This window comes from Eufriesea mexicana, unplaced genomic scaffold (assembly GCF_001483705.2).
Source record: "Eufriesea mexicana isolate 0111107269 unplaced genomic scaffold, ASM148370v2 scaffold4395, whole genome shotgun sequence".
NCBI classification, from domain to species: domain Eukaryota; kingdom Metazoa; phylum Arthropoda; class Insecta; order Hymenoptera; family Apidae; genus Eufriesea; species Eufriesea mexicana.
Genome location: NW_016912376.1, coordinates 86778 through 107543, shown reverse-complemented (window position 1 = coordinate 107543; position 20766 = coordinate 86778). Strand labels below are relative to the sequence as shown.

Below are 20766 nucleotides of genomic sequence, written 5' to 3'. Positions count from 1 at the left end.
CACGGAGAAAACTACGGTCGCTGACATCGCTCAGTCTCGTGGCGAAGATCCATGTCACGAGGATAGCACCACTGAAGCTTCTTGGTACATTGACAGAACGGTAAAACGTTTGGTAATTTAACCTCTGACAGATGTCACTGCGGTTCCGCGATAGAGACGATGCTGCGAGCACGCGCGGTTTGCAAACTCCGATGTTATTTGGATAGGTTGGTGCACAGCTCTCGGTTTTTCGTCACTGTCGCCGACACGCGGTGCTTTCACCTCGTGTGGAGCCGGACAGATTTTCGGGACCACGGGGAGCAGCACGTTAACCGCCGCGATCATCGATGACGACTCGCGCGTGTCGCTTTTTGCCCGGGACTGTGCCCGCGCTTTCGCGTTGAAATCGAACAAGTTCCGCGTGCAGCCTTCTTTCTAATGCTCGGAACACACCGCGTTTCACCGTGCCCACAGTCGTTACGGAAGGCTCAAACTCGACTCGTCGACGCAACGCACGGACAGTGCTCGATATTTATCGCGAATGTTCCTCGTAACTACGAAGCGATAATCGCGCGGATAGTTGTGTACGTGTGTACACCGAGCACCAACGGTCGAATGCATTTACGCGTTAATTTTTAAGCTTTCTAGTATAAATTTTCTCTCCCTAATATACTCGATTTTTCGCGAAATTTATCACGTTGGAATCTCCTTTCCCTTTTCCTTAAATACATTCGTCTCGGATTAAACACTGTTTGCTCGTATATCCTTTTACACTCGAAGTTGTTTTTGTTTCTTCTGAACTCAAAATTCTTCTACCAAATTAATGACATCTTTCAAAATAATATAGTATTTCAGTTAACCTCAATTTAAATTCTCTTACTTCGATTTCTTCCATTTTGTTTTATACTTTTTCTTTGATTTATTGTTTCAAATAATAATAATACGTAATTATTTAGTCTTTCACACGTCGTGCCACTTTTCGAGAAAAGGTTAGGTTTGTTTGTTTTTCAGTTTGATAACTGTTTAAAATTATCGATCAAGAGAGTTTCTCGTGGTGCAGAACCGAGACGATCGAATTTAATTACAGGTGCATCCGCCAGGGTGAGCGCAGAGCTCGCTGAGATCGATCGTCGGCGTTCGAGGTGAACCGCGTGATTCGGGAAAAAGGATAGCATCGAGCGAAATCGCGGCGTTGATATTTTCGTGCTTCGTAATCCGCGTATTCTCTCGGAATGTCATCATCGGCGATTCTCGTTTACGTAATTGTTGGAAGCGGCGATTATTCGGGCAGGATGCGTTCGCGTCGTTACAAGGGGGAAGGCAGCCATTGCATTGGGCGAGCTACAGTCGCTGCAACGCGTGCGTCCTGCAAACCGACGGTCGGCAACTGGCAAAGGAGCTGCCTCTCCCTTCCGATACTATCTAACGACGATAATAGGATAACGAGAGACACGATAATTAACCGAGGACGGTGCTGCTCGTTGAGTCAATTATTAGCTCGACAGGAGAAGTTCTCTCTCCCTCTATTTCTCTCTAATTTCATTTTATTCGTAGATTCTTTTTTGAGCGGAGATTACGATCGAATTTAGTGACGGTCAGCAACCTGTCTAGGTTAGGAAATTTATGACCCATAGAAAATTACTCGCGTTGTTCCATCGACCAAGAGTTATCGTTCTTCCGTTTCGTGGAACAGCGGCGCTGTCTCCGTGGCAAATCTTAATTCGCCTTTTCCCGTGGCCACCGAACATTTACCGGTAACTAATACCGTGTTGTTTTCCCGCGTGAAATCGCCTATAAGCTTACGGCGAAAGGTATACTTTCGGTTTTGCACCGTTTCGTCGATCCTCGTCGATGAAAGATCGTTTTTCCCCTATCGACTATCGAGCCAGCTAGAAACGTTACGTCAAGTTTCAAACGCTGTTTACATAATCGATGGCGACAGCGTTGATTTTTGTAATCGGCTGCGTCGTAAGCCAATACCGACGTATTAATTTCAATAAGGAATATTGCGTTTCCCGGGTGTATTTCGTTCCGCTAGACGGCCCCACGTTATATTTCTTTGGCCATGCGACTTTCGGCCATGCTCGTGGGAGGAGTGGGGGAAGGTGCATCGCGAAGGTGAAGACAAGGCAGAGACAAGGACGGATAGACGTGGTGCGTGACATCTGTTGTTACGGCGGTGAGGTACGGGTGTGAAAATGGCGATTAGCGAGGTATCAGTTAGCAGGAATAGCAAATGCAACTGGTCTACATGGCACGTTTGTACAACCCAGGGCTATAAAATTTTAATGGGATTTGGTAGAATGGGTCTGCATTTTTGAAATATCTCAGTTGGAGCTGATGTAAGCGATTAAGTTCTGTTATATAGTATATATCGCCAAGCGAGAATAACGAGTGCAATGATAGATTGCTTGACTATATCGTTGCGGATTCCTGAGGTCTGAACGTGTATGGTTCTCATTTCGATATTTACAATTCAGATATTTTTTGCCTTCGTATTTTGTATTAATTTATTGGCTACAATGTGGTAATTTTAGAAGTAAAAGGTAGTCCCCCTTTTCACGGATTGCTGGTAAAATATGTCAGTTCTTTTTGCTGTTTTACTCGCTTCTAACGAATATATTATTTTTATTATAATAAATTATTTTACCGTTTCGGATTTGTTAAAAATTCCAAGCGCTGATGTAATTAGGAATACAGATCCAGACAAAGAAATATTTTTATATTGCGACTCGTTTAATGCAACACGTTCACTACTACGCGAGCTTTGCGTGATTTTTATTAATTTAAAATTTTGTTGCCTAGTTCAGCGGTTCTCAACCTTCTTCTTTCCAATATATGAATAAATCATATTCCACTTTGTAGTACTATTTATTCGGTACAACTCGCTTCATACAATTTTAAAATTCAATATAGTAAAATTTAAAGTAGAAGTAAGAAACTTTTTAGTAGACGACGTTCATTCTGTATTAATTATTCGTTACAACTGCGGAGCTCCGGTCACGCGTGACCTAACCTCACAATCAACATTAATATTTCGATTTCACAACAAAAACGGAATTAGTATTTTGCATTTAGAATTTTAACCCATTTGCATCGTTAAGCGGAATAATCTGCACACTATAATTGTTCCTTATCTGTATCAAGTTTATTTACCGTACAACTACGAAAAAAGATAAGTATTTATGTCATAACACCATATAGAATAATTTGTATAACTTTTGGATTAAATATAAGTATGACTTTGTTTGTTATACCTAATTTCAAACAAAATCTTCAAATACTGTCTTTAGGGCGAAGATGCAAATGGGTTAAAATCGCCATTTCAAAGACGACGTAACAAAATTTACGTAAACTTATCCAAAATATTTTATCCGAAGAAAAGTGGGTCTAGAATTGAACTATTATGTACATCCTGTACCCCCAATCGCTTACAAAACCTAGGCTCAAAATATCGCAAGAACCACAGACCTGTTCCAGCAAATGGCATAAGGTTTGTAGCAGAAGACGTGTCCTATATCTCTGGCGTAGTGACATCCTAAAAGCGATTTCCACATGTGTGCACTCCCCTTGTAAGATTCGCAAAGACGTTTGCCAGCAGTGAGAAGATAGCCAGCGAAAGGAATGGTAACGGGACCGCGAAAAACGCGCTAAAATATGATGACCAAAGCGTCCTGCTTCGGGCGCTTTGCGAGTTGCCGAGGGAATCGGTCACGGTCGTTGCTCTTCGCTACTTTACGACGTCGGTTCTTCCGTTCCGGCAGCCAACGCGATCACTGACGCCGTTGCTTAAGTCTGCCGCCATCATTGGACCGAACGTCCGCCGTCATCCGTGATCTCATGAGCAATCCGGTTTAGGAAGACTTGGAAATTATGGGAACTCGAAGCTTAGATTAGGTGTGCATCCACGGCTATCATTTATATAGTAACTCTCTGTTGACTGAAGTTAGGATAAACTTAACCCTTTGCACTCGACGATTTTTTGGCTAAAGAAGAGTAGGAGTTCGAAGATTTTCTGCTCTAAAGTTGACGATATTCTTTTGAATAGTAAATAAGGAATAGTATAATAATTGATACGTAGAATTATTTAATTGCTATACCTCGCACGTCGTTACATTATCTCAAATTTGACATATTAATTAATATCCATCTTCGAAATTTTATCAAATGGCGACTGAGGGTACCTCTCGAGTGCAAAGGGATAATACTTGGCCCGAGATTAAGACCACGAATCAGACTCGTGGTATTCATGTTTGACCTGAAATACCGATAACGTGTTACACACGTGGTATTCATGTTTAGCCTGAAATGTCGATCACGAGTCACACTCGTGATATCCATGTTTGGCATGAAATTAAACAACGAACCTGACTCGTGATAATCAAGTTTGGCCTAAAATTTTCATCACGTGTCAGACTCGTGAAAATAGTGCAAAGTGTGGTTAATCATCGAACGAATCAACTGGGTGTCCCTGGTTCGGTGTCTCGGACGACGAAGGCACACCTGGATGACCGAGCTTTCTTACAGGATCCAGACAAGGTTAGGTTAGGGTGAATTCGTACCTGTTGCCAACACGAACGAATACATTTATAACATTTGTCGAAGGTATTACCAACTGCTTTACGTAAATAAGACGAAATTTCTAGGTGGGACTAAAAATGTCCCACTATGCATTACGGTGCCTCAAAAAGGTGGGACACTTTTAATCCCAGCTTGCTCTAAAGAGGGATTAATGATATTCAACAAGAACTCCTGTTCCTAGGTATATTTTAAATTTCTTGATGGTATAAAATAAACGGGGGCTCGATGGGTGGTTTTCTGTGATGCGTGCAGCATCTTAGAACTCCAACATCCCCATCTTTGGCTGTTGTCCCTGGGCCTCGGCGATGCCTTCCTAGAACTCCACAGAGAGTTGGGAAGACTAGAACCGAAGGGCTTTCTTACGCCGGAAGACTATGGCCAGCGGTGAAAGTTGCCCACAGATGTTAATATTGAATTCTAAAATAACGTAATACGTAATAAAATATTAATTATAATTTAACGCTTCCATAAGTTAATTCAGAGATTTCGTTTTAGCAACATATTATCTTTAGTATAAACCTTCGAGAGTAAAGAGTAGAAACTTCAGATAACTAAGGTTTGTAAAGTCAATCTCCAGAATGTTTGGGTTTGCATAGTAAATCTCTGCAAAGTCAGATTCAGCGAAATTTGAATGATTGTAGATAGCAAAAAGATTCTTGTAAAATCTTGGTTAGCAAAGTTGAACTCTACTCAGTTTATTTTAAAGAAGTTAAGCCCTGTGATAAAGTTCTCGCAAAATTTAGGTTCGTTAAGAGGATATTCTGGTTTTAAGAGTTAAAATAATTGAATTTTTTTTTTTTTCATTTTCTTAGTGTTTGGACATTAGAGAATATGCGTGCAGATCCATTGGATGAAATTGGTAAAATTGGCATAGAAAACCTATTACTTTGGCATGCGTTGATCCGATATTGACGACTAGCTACTACGTAAACACATATGTTAGTAGATTTTTCGTTTTATCGCGCTCTTTGCGTCTATGGTTGCCCATAAACAAAGGATTGGTCTGTTATCAGCTGGTTATTCTCTCCGAAATATGTAATAAATCGATCAAATTCTCGAATATTTATACCAAAAACTTTAACCCCTTGCATTCGAGAGGCGCCTCTCAGTCGCCATTTAATCAGATTCTAAAGATGGATGTTAATTAATATATCAAATTTTCAATTACCGAAGTAAAATAATTTTCAAAAGTATTAATGACCTTTATATGTCCTTTACACGTCCTTCTAAAAAAAACTAGTACTATCAGAATATGCTTCTCTCAAAATCATTCAACCTCATCTAAAACATTCTTCTCTATACGTAATTATAATGGCGTGTATCTAGATGACAATATGTGGTGAACCATTCTATATAATTTCCACAATTTTTGTTAATTTCGTTAAAAAAAAAAATTATATTGAATTTAAATTATGTGTATAATTAAATATAAATTATATATACAATATAACATATACAATTTAAATTAAATTGTATATACTCTTCGAGTATAAATAAATCCCAGTACGAAAACTGCATACGAAATCGTATCACAGTTTGCTTGGAAAAAATTCCAAAGGAGTCGATTTTCATAGGCCAGATTACCAGAATATCCCCCATTCAGCTTATTATCTCCTAGTTGTTCTGTAAGAACTTTGTGTCTCCATCGTAGATCTGCGAAGTTTGGGTTCCCACAATATGTCTCCTCGAAGTTGAGCTTTCCATAGTAGACCTTGATAAAGTTCGGGTAAGTGAAATCAGCCCCAGCAAAGTATGGGTTAGCGAATTTGTACCCAGTATAGCCCAGATCAGCGAAACAGATTCCGACGAGACACGAATTAGCTAAATCAAGCGGCACCACGTAGCTCAAATCAAAAGAATTGAACCCCAAAATATCTGGATTCGCGAAATAAATCTTCGCGAAGCTGGGATCTGAAACAGGACCAGATTGGCGAAATCAGGCCTGTAGAAATTTAGCTTGGCAATTCCCCACGCGAAGCGTTAATTAGAGAAATAGATACCCGTTAAGCCGAAATTTGTGTTGGCGAAATTAGGCCCCGTAAAGGCGATGTTTGCGAAGTTAGCGAGTGGAGAAATTAGAGAGCCAGCTGGTACGATGTACCAGGTATTCTTTCGCGGTGGTAACGAGGCACGAGTCACGTAACATGGTAGGTGAGATAAATGCACAGCTGAGATCGGTTTCTCGTAATCAAGGTAACGCGATACCGTGTGGCAACCGCGACCGATATTATCCTGGCGCCTGCATAGCGTCTCGCCAAACTCGCCACGGACCCGATCCTTTCGCTTCGATCCCGGGAACGTTTGCATTGCAACTCGTTAGCGCGAACGCGGAAACTTCACCGTTCCCCCGGGACCAGGAAAAGATCACCCTCTCCCCCGTCGAGAAATTTTCTCCTCCAAAGACACGATTCTCTATTCCGTAACTTGGAAACTACTTGCACGCTCCCTTCCAGCGTTCACTGGCGCCCCGAGGACATGTCTCGGTGATCCACACGTACAGTTCCGAAGCACACCTGAACGATTTGAATTTTAGGCGGCGTTGATCTGCGCCTGGTGGGAAACGAAGGATGGAGGCGGCGGAGGAGGTGGTCGATGAGAATCCCTCTGAAACTGACGCGAAGCAGCAGGCCAAGAAGGTGGACCAGCCCGAGAACCTACGCGTCCTCTCGGTGGATAAGGTGACCGTCGAGAAGATCGTCTTGGAGTCGGCCACTGGCTCGCGAGAGGTGCTGCTGAAGAAGAATGAGAGCTCGCGCAAGCTCGCGATAAAGAGCGAGTCCGTGGTGCCGATACTCGCAAGAATCAAAGACGAACGCGAGTCTACGGACGCTAGATTCCGAGCTTCCCTCCCGGAGGACATACTCGCAGCCAGAGCGTTTGGTTCCGGTCACGGGGAGCCTCAAGTTGGGCAGGTTGTAAACTCGCGAAGCCCGGAGAAGAGGATCAAGCCGATCAAGTTGACCAAGAGTCCCTCTATCGGTAGCATTGTGGTCGCAGGAGGATTGAACGCCAGGAACGTTCCCTCGAAGGTACCGGACACACCGGTGATCAAAGAGGTCGAGGTGGACGAAGCGTCGGCTGAGAGACGACGCGGAAAAGAGTCGAGCGACGCGGAGATCGTGGAAGCAGAGGAGAATGACAGAGAGGAAGACCAGCCTGAGCAGGAAGAAGACTGTGCTAACGAGATCGAAGAGATCAACGCGAAGAATCGGCTGGAGAAGAGCCACACGAACATCGAGGTACTTCAGCAGAACCTGAACACCCAGATCGACGCGAACACGGCGCAGAAATACAAGAAGAAGTTACTAGAGTCGAGGAAGAACCGTGCCCTGAAGTTGCCCGTGGTCGTAGACTCGAACGCGAACGAGAAACTCGTGGGTAAGATAGCTTTCGACGAGGAGTTCCTGCAGAAGCACAATCTCGACAAGAGATTGAAGATCGAGGAGTACCGATTGCTGGGGAACGACCTGGATCCCGTTGCCAACGGTGAACGCATCGACGAGGAGCCGGAGGAGGGTCTGTCGAAGAAGGGCGCGAGACCTAGCTACAGTCAGAAGGTATTAGAGGTGGAGAAGAGGTGGTCAGGGGAATTCCTGAAGAATCAGCTGGATCGTCACTCCTCCGAGTCGTCCAAGTCCTCGTACGTGGAGGAGTACGGCAGCGTTTCCTCCAGAGAGAGCGTCTGCGAGGATTACGGGTCAGACACGTTGCTTTTCGAAAAGCGGAAGCCCGAGTTCGGCTACGATCAGACGTCGATCGACCTCTCGAGAGATCGAACATCCGAGGAGGTCCTCGCGACCAGCACGCTGAGCACGGTCGACTCCGATTCTTGTCTCGAGGATAGGATCAAGTCGCTCGAGGAGGACTTCGATGCGCGGGAAAATGAGACTGAGAGATCCTGGAAGGAAGACCAGCGCGACAACGTCGAGATCGATCGCGGAACGCAGGTAGCGCTCGTGCTGCCCCCTCTGTGGAACGAGTCGATGCTCCCAGTAGTGACCGATCAGTTACGGAATCGTGGAAACGAGGCACCCAACGATCTCAGTAATCGCGTTTATCGCGGAGTCGAGTCCAGGATCTCGAGACGTCAGGTCAATCCGACGGGCCCGATAGACACGGTCGATTTTACGTTCATCGGTAGAGACCGATCGGGGATAGACGGATACGCGAATCTCATCAGAGAGTTCACCATGGAAGCGGGATCATCTCGGACGAAGAAGGAAGAAAAGCAGAAAAAGAAGCTGGGACTCCGACGTCTCTTGCCTGGCTTCTTCTCGCCGAAGGATTCCAGGAAGGATTACAAGAAGAAGGAGTCGAAGGACAGGAAGAGGCCCGATGACAGACACTTCGCGCGCTACCAGCAGAACGGGAACTACACCAGGTCCCCGGATACGATGAACCTGAACGAGGACATAAAAAGGAACGTGAAACTTGACAACAGCTTGAACGGCTCGATAATCGAGGAGAGGTTGGACGAGATTAAACGGGAGCTATTCCCCGATCAGGGACCTATCACCAGTACTCCGGATCACCTGGCTAGGGACGAGGATCAAGGTCTGTTGCGTGACCGAGCTGGACCTCCGCGATCGTACACCACCGATTCTAGCTTAAGTTCCATCGCGCCTGACGAGAGATGGAACGATCGAAACACTCATCTGGGGATATCTCCCGATATCAGGAAGTTCGAGCAAAGGCAGAAGCGCGAGGAGTTCGGACAGAGATACGGCCAACGATACGGGCAACTCGAGCGCAAACACAGTTTACAGGAACCGAACCACGCGACTAGGTCCTACTTCTTTCAAAGGAACCATGGACCTTCGGGTAGAATCTCAGCACCACCTAGCGAGAGGTACCTAGTTCGGCCTAGAGCCATTCATCCGATAGACCGACCGTTGCCGGCAATTCCTCATTCTCGAACGGAGCTGTCCAACTACGAGAACTACCTCGAGGAACAGGAGGAAAGGCGGGAGCAGATGACCAGATCCGCGAAAGGCACGTACGCACCCGATAAGTCGCCGGAGTATCTGAACGAGCCAGGGTTGTACGAGAACGACAATCCCTCGGGCTGGATTCTGAAATCGGTGTCCGCGCAGGTGAAGATTACCCGGCAGCCTATAGTGAATCAGAATCACCGAGCACCTCTGGTCGGAAGATCGCCCAAGTACCTGTCGTCAGGCTCCAGTCAGAAGTCCGGGGATTACGGTGATTCCAGTTGCACGCCTAATTCCAGCCAGAAGAGCGAGTTCTCGCCGTCCAGCTCGAAGAGCGGCGAGTACTATCTGCACTCCCCGCGGAACAGTGGCTCCCCTAACGGGCGCGAGTTCGACGAGGATGAGTCTCGGAGAGAAGGAATCTACGAGAACGAGAAGTCACCCTCCAGATCGTCGACTAGATGTATGGACGAACGCATTTACGACGAGACTCCGTCGTCGCCCTGCGAGGATGGCTGCGTTCCTTCGAATTCGAAGCAGCTCGATCGCTCCATTGAGGATTCCTTGGACAAAAGAACCGCGTCCCCGCACAGGAGTCGTTCGAGAGGAGAACGACCAATCTCGCCGAGAGAGAACGTGGAGAAACGCGAGGATGCCGAGAGGCAAGTCGGGGAAGCGAGCAACCGGGGAGAACAAGGCTGTGGTCCCTCGTCTCCCACTGGCAACCAAGGCAAGCCGATCTCTCCGTTCAACTCGAGACAGGGCTTGCCAGCCTCTAGAAAGTCCGGGCCAAGTGATCAGATCCTGATTGCCTCTCCTAAGAGGGAGGTCGCGTACGAAACGCGGATACCTCGTCCGTCGATCGAAACCAGGCGCTGTGCCATAGAGTCCCCTGTGCACATGACGAGCACCCCTCGCAAGCTAATCACTGTCAACACGTTGGAGTCGCGTGGCCAGGACTCGAGCGGGAGTCGGGACGGCTCTACGACGAAGGGCAGTCCGGGACAGGGCCAGATGGCGAACTTCAGCCCGGAAATTGCGCGACCTGAGCCCATCTATGGGCACCGTCAACGAAGCGTGGAGATCGGGTCTCCTGCGAGGATCGGCTCACCGGATAGGAAAGGTTTGCAGATGGACATCGCGCACAGGAAAGATGGCGACGATAGGGTAGCCTGGGTGCAAGCTCATGCGTCTTCTCCGTCGACCAGTCCACAAAAATTAGGCGAATCCACCAGTCCACAGATGCAAAAGTGTAATCGTTCTATTGACGTAACCACCACGGAGACTCGTCGTCCAGAGCAGAGTCTGACCATTCATTCTCCGCATTCTATCTCCACGCATACCATGGAAATCCAGCCACCTCGGAATCCCGGTCTGGACCAACGCGTTCCGCAGCAACAGCAGGAGCCGAGATTGACAGGGCCTAGGTCTCTAGAGGAGCCTGTTTACGTCCAGAGGATCTGCGAACCGTACGGGCAACGTGGTGGCACGTTGACCACCACCGGGGCGCCTCTGTCACCGTCGAAACAGGAGACTCGACAACATCTGGAAGCGTTCTATTGGCAGCAAAAGGCGCTAGAAGCGCATCGAAAGTCCCTGGCGTCGCCGGTGAACGCGAACTCGAGACAGATGGGACGAAAAATTGATTTACCGGAGGTCAGGGAAGCGGTGTACTGGCAGCAGCTCAAGAAGCTGGACGAGGAGCAACAGAGACGTATTTACGAGCAGAATCTGATAGACGAGTCATCGTCGTATTGCAAGGGTGGATCGAGGAATTCGGCGAGGACGTCTACGCCTAGGCAGGGATCCGCTCGAAGTCCCATGGCGCCTGGGCTTTCGATATCCGCTACTCACGGTACCCCGTCCTCTTGGAGTGGCAATCTTCGCTGTTCCAAATCAAATCCCACTGGAAAGCCGCCGCTGATGCAGAGTCAGAAAGGTCAGAATCAACCCGTGCTGATAGTCAGGCCGCAACAGGCGATACGCGAACGCCGCGATATGCTACCGTCCAAGCCTCTAGATCCTGCCAGACCAGAGGTGCCCAGGTCCAAGAGCGCGTCCCCGCATTTTCACCGAGGCGAGGCTCAACCAGTGCCACGCAAGCTAGAGGTCTCTTCCATCTATGAGGAAGAGGCGAACGACGTCGACGGGAAGAACGCTCCTCCACCCCCGATATTCAAGAGAGGCAGTCTCATAGGCGGGGAATCGGTGGAGTACGGTAGCGCCGTGGGCGCGAAAAGAGTGAGTTTCTCGAACCAGTCAGGCATAGTGGGCCAAGACCTACCCAGCGGGAGCTGGCCCACGAAACACGGTACAGCCCCGGAACCACCGACTCGAAGGCACCGCAGCGAGGACAGCGTGTCTGACACCGACTCGGTGTTCTCTCATCAGGAACGTCGCGATGTGGCTACCCATTGCCCGGACACCACGGAGTACGACGCAGACAGACCTCTGCCGCCTCTGCCCAAGGATGCCACCCTTGTGACCACCACGAGACCAGCACCGGCACCCGGACCCGGAAGAAACCTCGCGTACAGTGACAACCGGTGGAACATGGGAACCGATCCTCGACGCGCCATCAGTCCTCAACGGATGCTCCGGCAAAAGGGTGAGTCTGAGTCTTTGAACAATCCACTTCTTCTCGTTCTTCGTCTCTGTCCGCCATTTCTCACCGTGGGTCAATTCCTTTGCGGTCCCTCGCTTTCCCGCTAGAGCAATCGCGTTTCGGCCTGGTCGTGATTTTATCCGGACAAGGTGCAAACCGCGCTGCACGTCGCGTATGACCGTGCATTTCAATGAGCCTCTTAAGGCAGACCGGGAGCAGTATCTGGTAGAGGCACGTTCGCGTTTCAGGCAGACAAATCTCGCTCTTACGCTTTAAGCCTCTTCGGTCTTCGCGGTGTTACTGGTCTGTGTACTCCTACACGCGTGTCCCATCCAAATACGATTCAGAAATACGGCTGACTGCGAGAACTTTCCAAGCTTTGTTTCTAATTTATCGTGAGATATCCGAGGTACCTATTCGTATTCGCGAGATACCTCAGTGTCATCCGCTTTAGAGTTGCTAGCACTAAAAATTTTCGGAACGAGACCTCGAAATAGAGTTCGCTCGTGAGATGTCTATCTTTTCTTGTTTTCTTTTCTCCGATTCATTTTGAGGAGATCACTTTCCCGTTTAAACGTCGGATTAGGTTCCGATTGTGGATGTTAAAGTGGACACTACGATAATTTCAAAAATTGGAGTTGACAGTCGGTAATTCTTGGGTTAGTGATTCGATTTTGATTCGAAATTTGACTACTGCCCTCGCATTTTGTTGATCTTAACTATTGCGACTAAGATGGCGCTATAATGTAGTCTGGATTCGTCGCTAACTGCTCATTTCAATGACACTTCCGACTCAAAATCTGAAGACAGTGACTGTGTTTTACTCGTCTTAAGTATTAGTACTACTGAGATGGCACTGCAGTATAATTGCAGTAGATTTGATATAAAATATGAACCTTCGTAACATTAAAATCGAAATTTAATAATCGTGTACCCATTTTGGGTACATTTGTCCCAATCGTTACTGAACTATAAGCGAATTGGACAAAAGGATCAGTATTCTGCGTCATAATAAATTTGTCGTTTGCAATTAACACAGAAAATTATGATGTAATTTTCATTCGTATATGGGTTATTGTACTACACTATTCGGTATTATGAAAGTTAGGGGTACATGTTGGGTCTACGATGAAGTCGTGAGGGGACAATGCTGCCTTTGGGAGAAGACACTTAATGGACGTGAACTTGTGTATCTACCTTTAATGTTCCTAGGTTATCTGAGTGTTGGGTTACATTTTTGGGGTATTTTCTGAATGTTAAATTTTCAGGAAGTGGAAGGAGCTTGGAGAAAAATGAAGTTTAGTTGTCGTTAGGAACATGTGTTGGGTTTATGACGAAGTCGTAGAGGAACAAGCTTTTAAGAATTGTCATTTATTTAGAACCCGTGTCTATATTAAAGGCTTGATATATAGATAGACATAGCAAAAGGAAGTCTAAAAATTATATCAGAATTGGAAAAAATAATTAGAAAATAATTCAACGATGTATATTCAACTTACAGTTCATTTGTCATATATATGAACTGTGGTGGCGCTAGTTTGTTCGATGCAACAGTGCATTAGGATCAAGGTAAACTAAAGATTTTGATTCTTCGGTTAATTTTTGATTCTTAGTTATTATTATACATCGAATATTTATTGCAAAGGTTTTCTAAATATCCAATTGTACTGAGCTAACCTTGAGACTTCTCGTTTGTTACGTTTTACTATATTTCGTTGCCGTTTAATTTGCGTCTGGTCCAGTTACATTGAAGTAATATAAAATAGAAATAATGTTACAGTTTCGTCGCAAATAATTTTTCAATTTACTCAGAGGCGAAATTTTTAATATCTCGACCTTGGACCACTTCCATAATCTTCAACATTAAGAGGACTCTAGACGTTACCTCTCATTTCTCAGTCATGCCAATCTCAGTGGCCGTCGACTTCATCGTAAACTCTCACGATAAGCTTTCTAAACAACTGTGGTTTTCCTAGAACAAGGAACTCATTGTGCAACAATCCTCACAGGCCTAAGTTCAGAAGTTTCCTAAGGCTCGTGAGTACCTTGCGCTTAGGAGGTTAGCCCGAAATGCGATTAAGCTATCTAACTTCTCACCAAAAATACACAACCCTTCGAGATTGTCTTTGGTCAAGTATCTCAAAGATACCAGCTACTTCTCCATCACCAAAATTAGAATGAAAGCACTAAAAGGGGCAAATCAAACTTACGCAGGAACTTTACGACGATATAGTTTTCAAAAAAATATTTGATACGTGTTTAGGATACCTTGAACAGTCCTTGAAAATGGGGATGAAAATCTTGACGAAAACTATTTTCCATAATAAATTTGACTACGTTAGAGTGTTTGTTAGAATTATTCCTAAAATTATCCTTGACAGACCTCGAACTTGTAACTTTCAGTAGACTCACGATCAGTAGAACTGGAACCAAATTCTGTTAGAGCAAACTTCAGCGAATGGAGGTAAACATCCTATTTATACTTAAATCCCTATTCTCGTCCGCGAACGTTTCGAAATTCCAGGGAAATATCCCGGTGAAATTGCAGAACGAGCTTCGAGAAGTGTTTTCACGGGGTAGAATTTATTCATAACCGGACCTGCCGTCGTGAATTCGCCCGTTCGCGATCTCAAGGTGTGCCCAGGTCGCCTTTCCGCACCGATAAGGGTGAACAGGGGCCCCTGAACTGCGCCCAATCTAACCGATCTCTCTGGGGATCGGACTCGCGGGGAGAAAAGTGAAGGAGGACGGGACTGTTTGTCGAATTTTCGATTAGTCGATACGCCGTTCAATATGTATGCAAATTATCCAGCCAGGATGCAAATTCGAATGGCCGATATTCGGAAGTTAGCACCGTGTCGATGCCTTTGCTGAATGAAACTCGACCAGCCGAGAATACGTGCGAATCTCGTAATTTCTATTATCTCATCTATCTACATACATATAGATCCCCGTTTAAATCATTCACTTTGATCGATGCGAAAATTTAAAACAATTCTCGGTTCACTTGGAACCTCGTTTCGGCTCTTCGACCGCCACTCGTTGTCAATTTACGATAGCTATAATGCATTTAATATTTAGAATATTTTAAACCATTTTCGTCGTTTTAAAAACCGAAAAGCAGTGATAGAAGAACGGGTTCCGAACTATCATTGTACGGCACTGGTGGGCTCATATATTATTAACAATACGTGTCTTGCCTATCTGTTTCTTAAATCGAAATATTTCTATATGTTTGGTTAAATTATAATACACCAACCCGGTCCATCCTCCACCACTCTGTGATGTATACACAGTGCAAAGAAGATTTTGCTTTCCGTAATTTTCGTCCCAACTTTTCGAAAATATCATCGACGCATTGCTGGGACTTCCCCGATTAAAACGAGCCCAAACACGACGCAAATCGGACTACCTTATCATCTCATCATACTTACCGCCATAAAATTGCACGTTATATCTCCCCTCTTTTATCTCATCATACATGAATGAATCCCTAGAAAAGATAGGTACCCAGGTCGCCCAAAGCGTATCGCCATCTCCGACATTTTCGAATTTAAGCGCGCATCGCCATACGCATTTTTAGGTTACCTCTCTTGCGCGCGCTATACGAGATACGCATGGACCAATGCGAACCGAACCCCGAAAATATATGGAGGAAAACATAAGCTAAACATGCATCGGTCAGTAGCCCTATCTGGATCGGGGAGGTTAACGGAGTCGAAGTCGGGCTGGCGCGAGCGGAGAGAAAGAAGGTTAGTCGGTTGGTCGTCGTCCTACAAGCCCGATCGTGAGTCCCGCGATGCGTCATGGAACGCATCACCGCGTGTATTCGCGGGAGGTCGCGAGGCACGGCGGGAGGTCGGCAGAGGTGGTGTATCGGCCGAATGTTTTCCGTCCGGTGAGTAGATCGGGGCGGCGGTGGAGGGGAGTACGCGGCGGTGGGCGTTCGGGATCGATCCCCGACTCCATTCCCGTGACGTCACGCAGCGGGAAGATGGAGCGGCGGAGGGTGGGGGGCGCGGGCGAACGGGAGAAGAAGGAAGGAGAGACAAAGCGAGAGGTCTGGCGAGCAGGGAAAGCGCGATAGGGTGGAGCGGGGCCGACGTAGGCGCTAGAGGGGCGGCTAGCGGTGGGGTGGGGGTGTAAGGGTAGGGTGTAGTGCCGGGACTCGGGCAGATCCCGGCGACGACGTTCCGTTCGGCGGGTTTTCGATGGTGGTGCCGCTGCTGTTGGTGCTACCGGCGTTGAGGCACCTTGTGTGGAAAGCTTGTGTCGAGCCGGTTGCCGTGACACTTCCGATCGTTTGTCCCATCGTCGCGTCTCCGTCCTCCTTCCTGGAAGATTCGTTTGGCTGACGAGAGTAGTCGTCGTTGCTCGGTCGTTGCCTCGATGAATCGATCATGTATCGGTGTCGGCTTCGAACGAGTCTCATAGGAAGATCCCGTACAGTGTGACATCTTGGTCGAAGAAATTAGATAGACCTGTTACCCTGGGGGCCGCCGGGTCGTATTGGAAGTACGCATAGCTAGAACGCGATCGCGTGTGGATATATATGCATATGCGCGTATGTATATACGTACGTGTATACGTAGCTGTTGGTTCTTCCTCGGTCACGACCTTCACCGTGTAATCAACTTGGAAGCGAGAGGTTGGTCGATTCCGGTGCGCGTATCGAGGGGATGCTGCGAGATTCGTGGGTGAAGTAAACCTTCTGGGACGTGTTCTGGAAAACATGGTCGCACCGGTCGGCCACTGGCGAAGAAAGAACCTCGTGTTACGATAGTGTCTCCCTTTCGTTCCTTCGTCCGTGGCAAGGAAGGGTCGATAGATCCAGGCTCCCCGAGTGCTGCACCGTATCGCTCGAAACACGAGGCAGAGCTATCGATTCCGTGCACCGACGGAATCATGAACAAGATACACCCGGTAATACTCCTCCTCTTTTTCCTGCTCATCATCTTCTTCTCTCTCCTACTCTTCCTCTTTTTCCTCCGAGCGATTTTCTAATCTCGGACTACCCCTGCTTCTAACCTCGCTCGATAAATTCTGACAGTTACTCGACATCCATCCGACAGCCCGATTATTCCCCGTTGTCTCACCTCGCGATCAGTCCAACCTTCGTAACATCGAGGATGAAATTCGCGAGAAGAGAATCGGGGTGTAAACTCCCCCGGTAGCCTTTCCGCGTAGAGTCCAAGTGTCCCAGAGTGTTCGCGCAGGGCTTCCACATCCTCCCGTCATGCCCCACACGCATTTGTCCCCGCATGCAGCCCCCGTTTCCGACGCAGTTTAGCCGATTCCCTTCCGGCCAGTCGCGGCTACCTTCATTCATCGAGCATCTCGAACGGGGCGAGAGAAACGCGGTTCGTAGGGCCGGCGTTCCTTTGACCCAGTGATCCGGTTCGGTCCGTAGCACGCTCGAGTACACCCACCCTCTGTGCAAGCGTTGAAACTCGCGGCGTCCGAAAGATGGCGACGTCACGGTCGCCGGAACACCACAACGATCGCTGCGATCGTTCCCATCGATACCATTTTCATCCATTTTCGTAGCTTCCGCACGACCAGATTCGACACGAACTCCACTCCACCCTCGCAGATTCCCCTGTCTCGTCTCACCGCGCGAACTTTACTCCACGAGCAAACGACGATTGAACGAGTTCCGTGATCCCGATACCGATCCTCCGACCTCGGTCGTCGCGAGACTCCAGGCCGAACGAAGACGATACGCGTCGCGGCCTATGATGCGCCAGGCGAGAAAACGCCGCCATCGCGTGGAAGCGCGCGAACCGGTGGCCAATCGCGCGAACCGATCAGTGGCGCGACTGAGTTCCTGCCGCGTGTTGTGAACGCGCGCGCGCGTGCACGCGCGACACCCTTGAATGACGCAGTACGGTCTACCTTCGAGACGCTGAAGCGTTTGCGAAACATGTTGATGCGTTGGAAGAGCAAGGACAAGAGCTCCTGCAAGAGCTCCTCGGCCGGACCCAATCTCGGGAAGAAGAAGCGAAAATTCGGCAGAGAAGGTAAGGCACTCGCACGTTTCTTTGTGTCTCTTGCATCTCGTCAGACTCTCTCATTTTCTTACTCGTCCAAACGGTCTAAGCTGTGACAAAGAATCGCATCGATTTTCGATAACCGATTCGAGAGCCAGGTGCGACAAGGTCGCCGTTCCCTCGCTTTCTCTCCGAGATAACGGATGGATGAGCCTGGTAACGTGGACGTGATCCTGGTTGTCTTCGCGGATCGTTTGTAAGGCTCGATTCGCCTCCGTTTCTCATTCACAACTGCGGACATGGTCGCGGGACTTTGCAACTGTTTCCATTTCCGTCGCGTTGTCCCGAGAGGATGTGGTCGACGGCGACGCACGTCGTCCACGTCCGTCGCGATTCAAACGAATCGAGTCCTCTCGTCCATTGCTTCCTCTCGTAACTAAGTCTCGGCAAATTCCGCCACCGGGACCCGATGACCGAGGGGGAAAATCTGTCTTTTGACAGATATTTGCTTCGTAATCCCACGCCGGAATTTCCCTCTCTTTGTAGACCACTGTAGAAATCCAGCGGGGTTAAACGAAGGGAAACGGATGAGTCTGTTGGCCAAGTTCACCGAACTGGCGCGAAATTTGAGTACGATTCGGAGGTACATTGGTTGAACGACAAGTTGTCGAGGAAAAATTGGATTTTTCATCCTGAGCTGAGCACTCCGCTCCCTTGGTCTCTCGAAGCCTTCCGATCGACAGGTGGAATGGGCAGAGAACCTCTCCGTTTCTACAAACGTATATCCACGTGTATATAAAGTATAACAAACGGTCCTAGGATATATTAACGCGTTATAGAGATAGAATGTTCATTCGATGCGTGCGGAAAATGATCGAAACAGGAGCGAAAATTCTTTAATCTGGGTCCTGTTAGAGGGGGTTGAAAAGTGGTGTTGTGTGCATTCGACGACACGTGAAGGACACGTAAGAGACAGTGTCAGGGAATACAAATTTATGATAGATCGTGTTAACACACAGTGTACATCCATCAGACAGGGGTCAAAAGAACAGGGTTTGTTTGTCAGATTAGAGCGTATCGATACGCGGAACATCGTGATAGGTCGATATCAAATCCTTCAGTTTGGAGATGCACACTCGGAACGGCCGGTGTTGACGCGTAGTGTGCATTCCTCGGTCAGATAGGTTAGGACAGGTCCTGATATTCGCTAATCGCGTTACGATAATCCGTGACAGGTTAATGCACGAGCAAAAGTTTCTTCTTAGTTGTTCAATTCATGCGAACGTACAACGGATCATATAGACGCGCCCTGTGCTATCACCGAGTTAGAAACAGTCAAGGGACTCGTCCTGTACATCAATCGTGAAGTGACACATGACAATAGGGTTCCACACACGCGAGCAACACACGGATACAAAGGCGATAGTTCTTCACTCGGGATCAGGAGGAACAGCGTTACAATGGACCCTGTCACCGAGCCAAAGGCGTTTCAGGGACCCGTCCTGAACAGGAATCGTATTATGACACATGGGAAAAGACGATAGATTTGACAGCGCGCGAAAGACACATAGGTACAAGGACGAAAGTTGTTTATTTGGGATCAGCAGGTGCAAAGTGAGGAGGAGGAACTCTGTCAACGCGCCAGAGGTGTCGAAGCGATTGGTCCTGGTGCATCAAAGGTGTTGTGACACGTGAAAGTAGCAGGTTGAAGAACACGTTTCGGATACACAGATACAGAGAGAAAAATTTGTCGTTTAGAACGAGCAGGTTGAAACTTACGGTGGACCGTGTCAACGCAAAGTGTGCGTCCATCCGATCAAGGATGCTAAGGTACAGACGCGTGCTGTTGGTGTTAGGGGTGCAACGACGAATGGAAAGCGGCGATGCATCGGACAACGAAAGCTACCACACCGACTAAAGGATATCCCAGCCTCTCACCTGACGCGGAGATCGGACGTGCATCTCAGGGAGCAGGTTGACAGCCAAAGCGGCTACACCCTGTGGCTGTTCCTCGACGCTTGCGCGCAGGTTGCATACCCCCGTTCCTCCTTCTTTGCACCTCAACCCCGCAACCCGTTCTCCTTTCCTCTCCTCTCTCTTCTCCTCTCTCGACCAGCTTCTTTCTCTCCTCCGCTCTTCTGTTCCTCGCAGTGTTCTCGTGTCCTCCTCTCGGTCGTATCCCGGGTGTGTACACACCCCGCGCGTGCTTCCGCTATCGGCAGTGGTTACGATACCACCACTAGTACTATCAGTGGCACCTCCGCTGGCAGCAGCAGTAGCAGCAGCAGCAGCGGATCTGTCCCACCCTCTGGCATTGCTGCTCCTGACAAGAACAGTTACGTAGCATCCTTCTCTCGCGTAAGATCGCTATCGCGGACGGATCCGATCGATCTCCCTGTCAGGATCCCGATCGCCAGACAGAGCGAGGATCCTGTCTGTGCGTCGGTGTCGGTTCAGCCTGGTGACCGGCTCGCAGAGTCGTCGCGGAAACGTGACTCGAGTGTGCTCGAAGAAAGAGGAAGCAACTCGAGGCGGAGACAACGGACGATGCTAGCGCTGAGAGGATGCTTGGCGGGTACTCGAGGAGTACGTAATCCCGACGCAACGGCGAGTTATCGATGCCGTGAGGATCACGGAGTGCACGACCCTTGAGGGCTGCCAGCTGCGTCCAAGGAAGTGT

The 20766-nt window shown here is 48.0% G+C and overlaps 1 protein-coding gene across 1 annotated transcript in view; it reads left to right on the top strand.

Annotated features, from left to right (window-relative positions):
* The window catches only part of LOC108551518 (uncharacterized), a 65916-nt gene that overhangs the window by 5525 nt on the left and 39625 nt on the right, over nucleotides 1–20766 (top strand). The window contains exon 2 of the mRNA XM_017905722.1: nucleotides 7094–12099. Within this exon, the coding sequence (XP_017761211.1) occupies nucleotides 7128–12099 (4972 nt within the window). The 5' untranslated portion in view covers nucleotides 7094–7127. The remainder of the gene's footprint in view (nucleotides 1–7093; nucleotides 12100–20766) is intronic.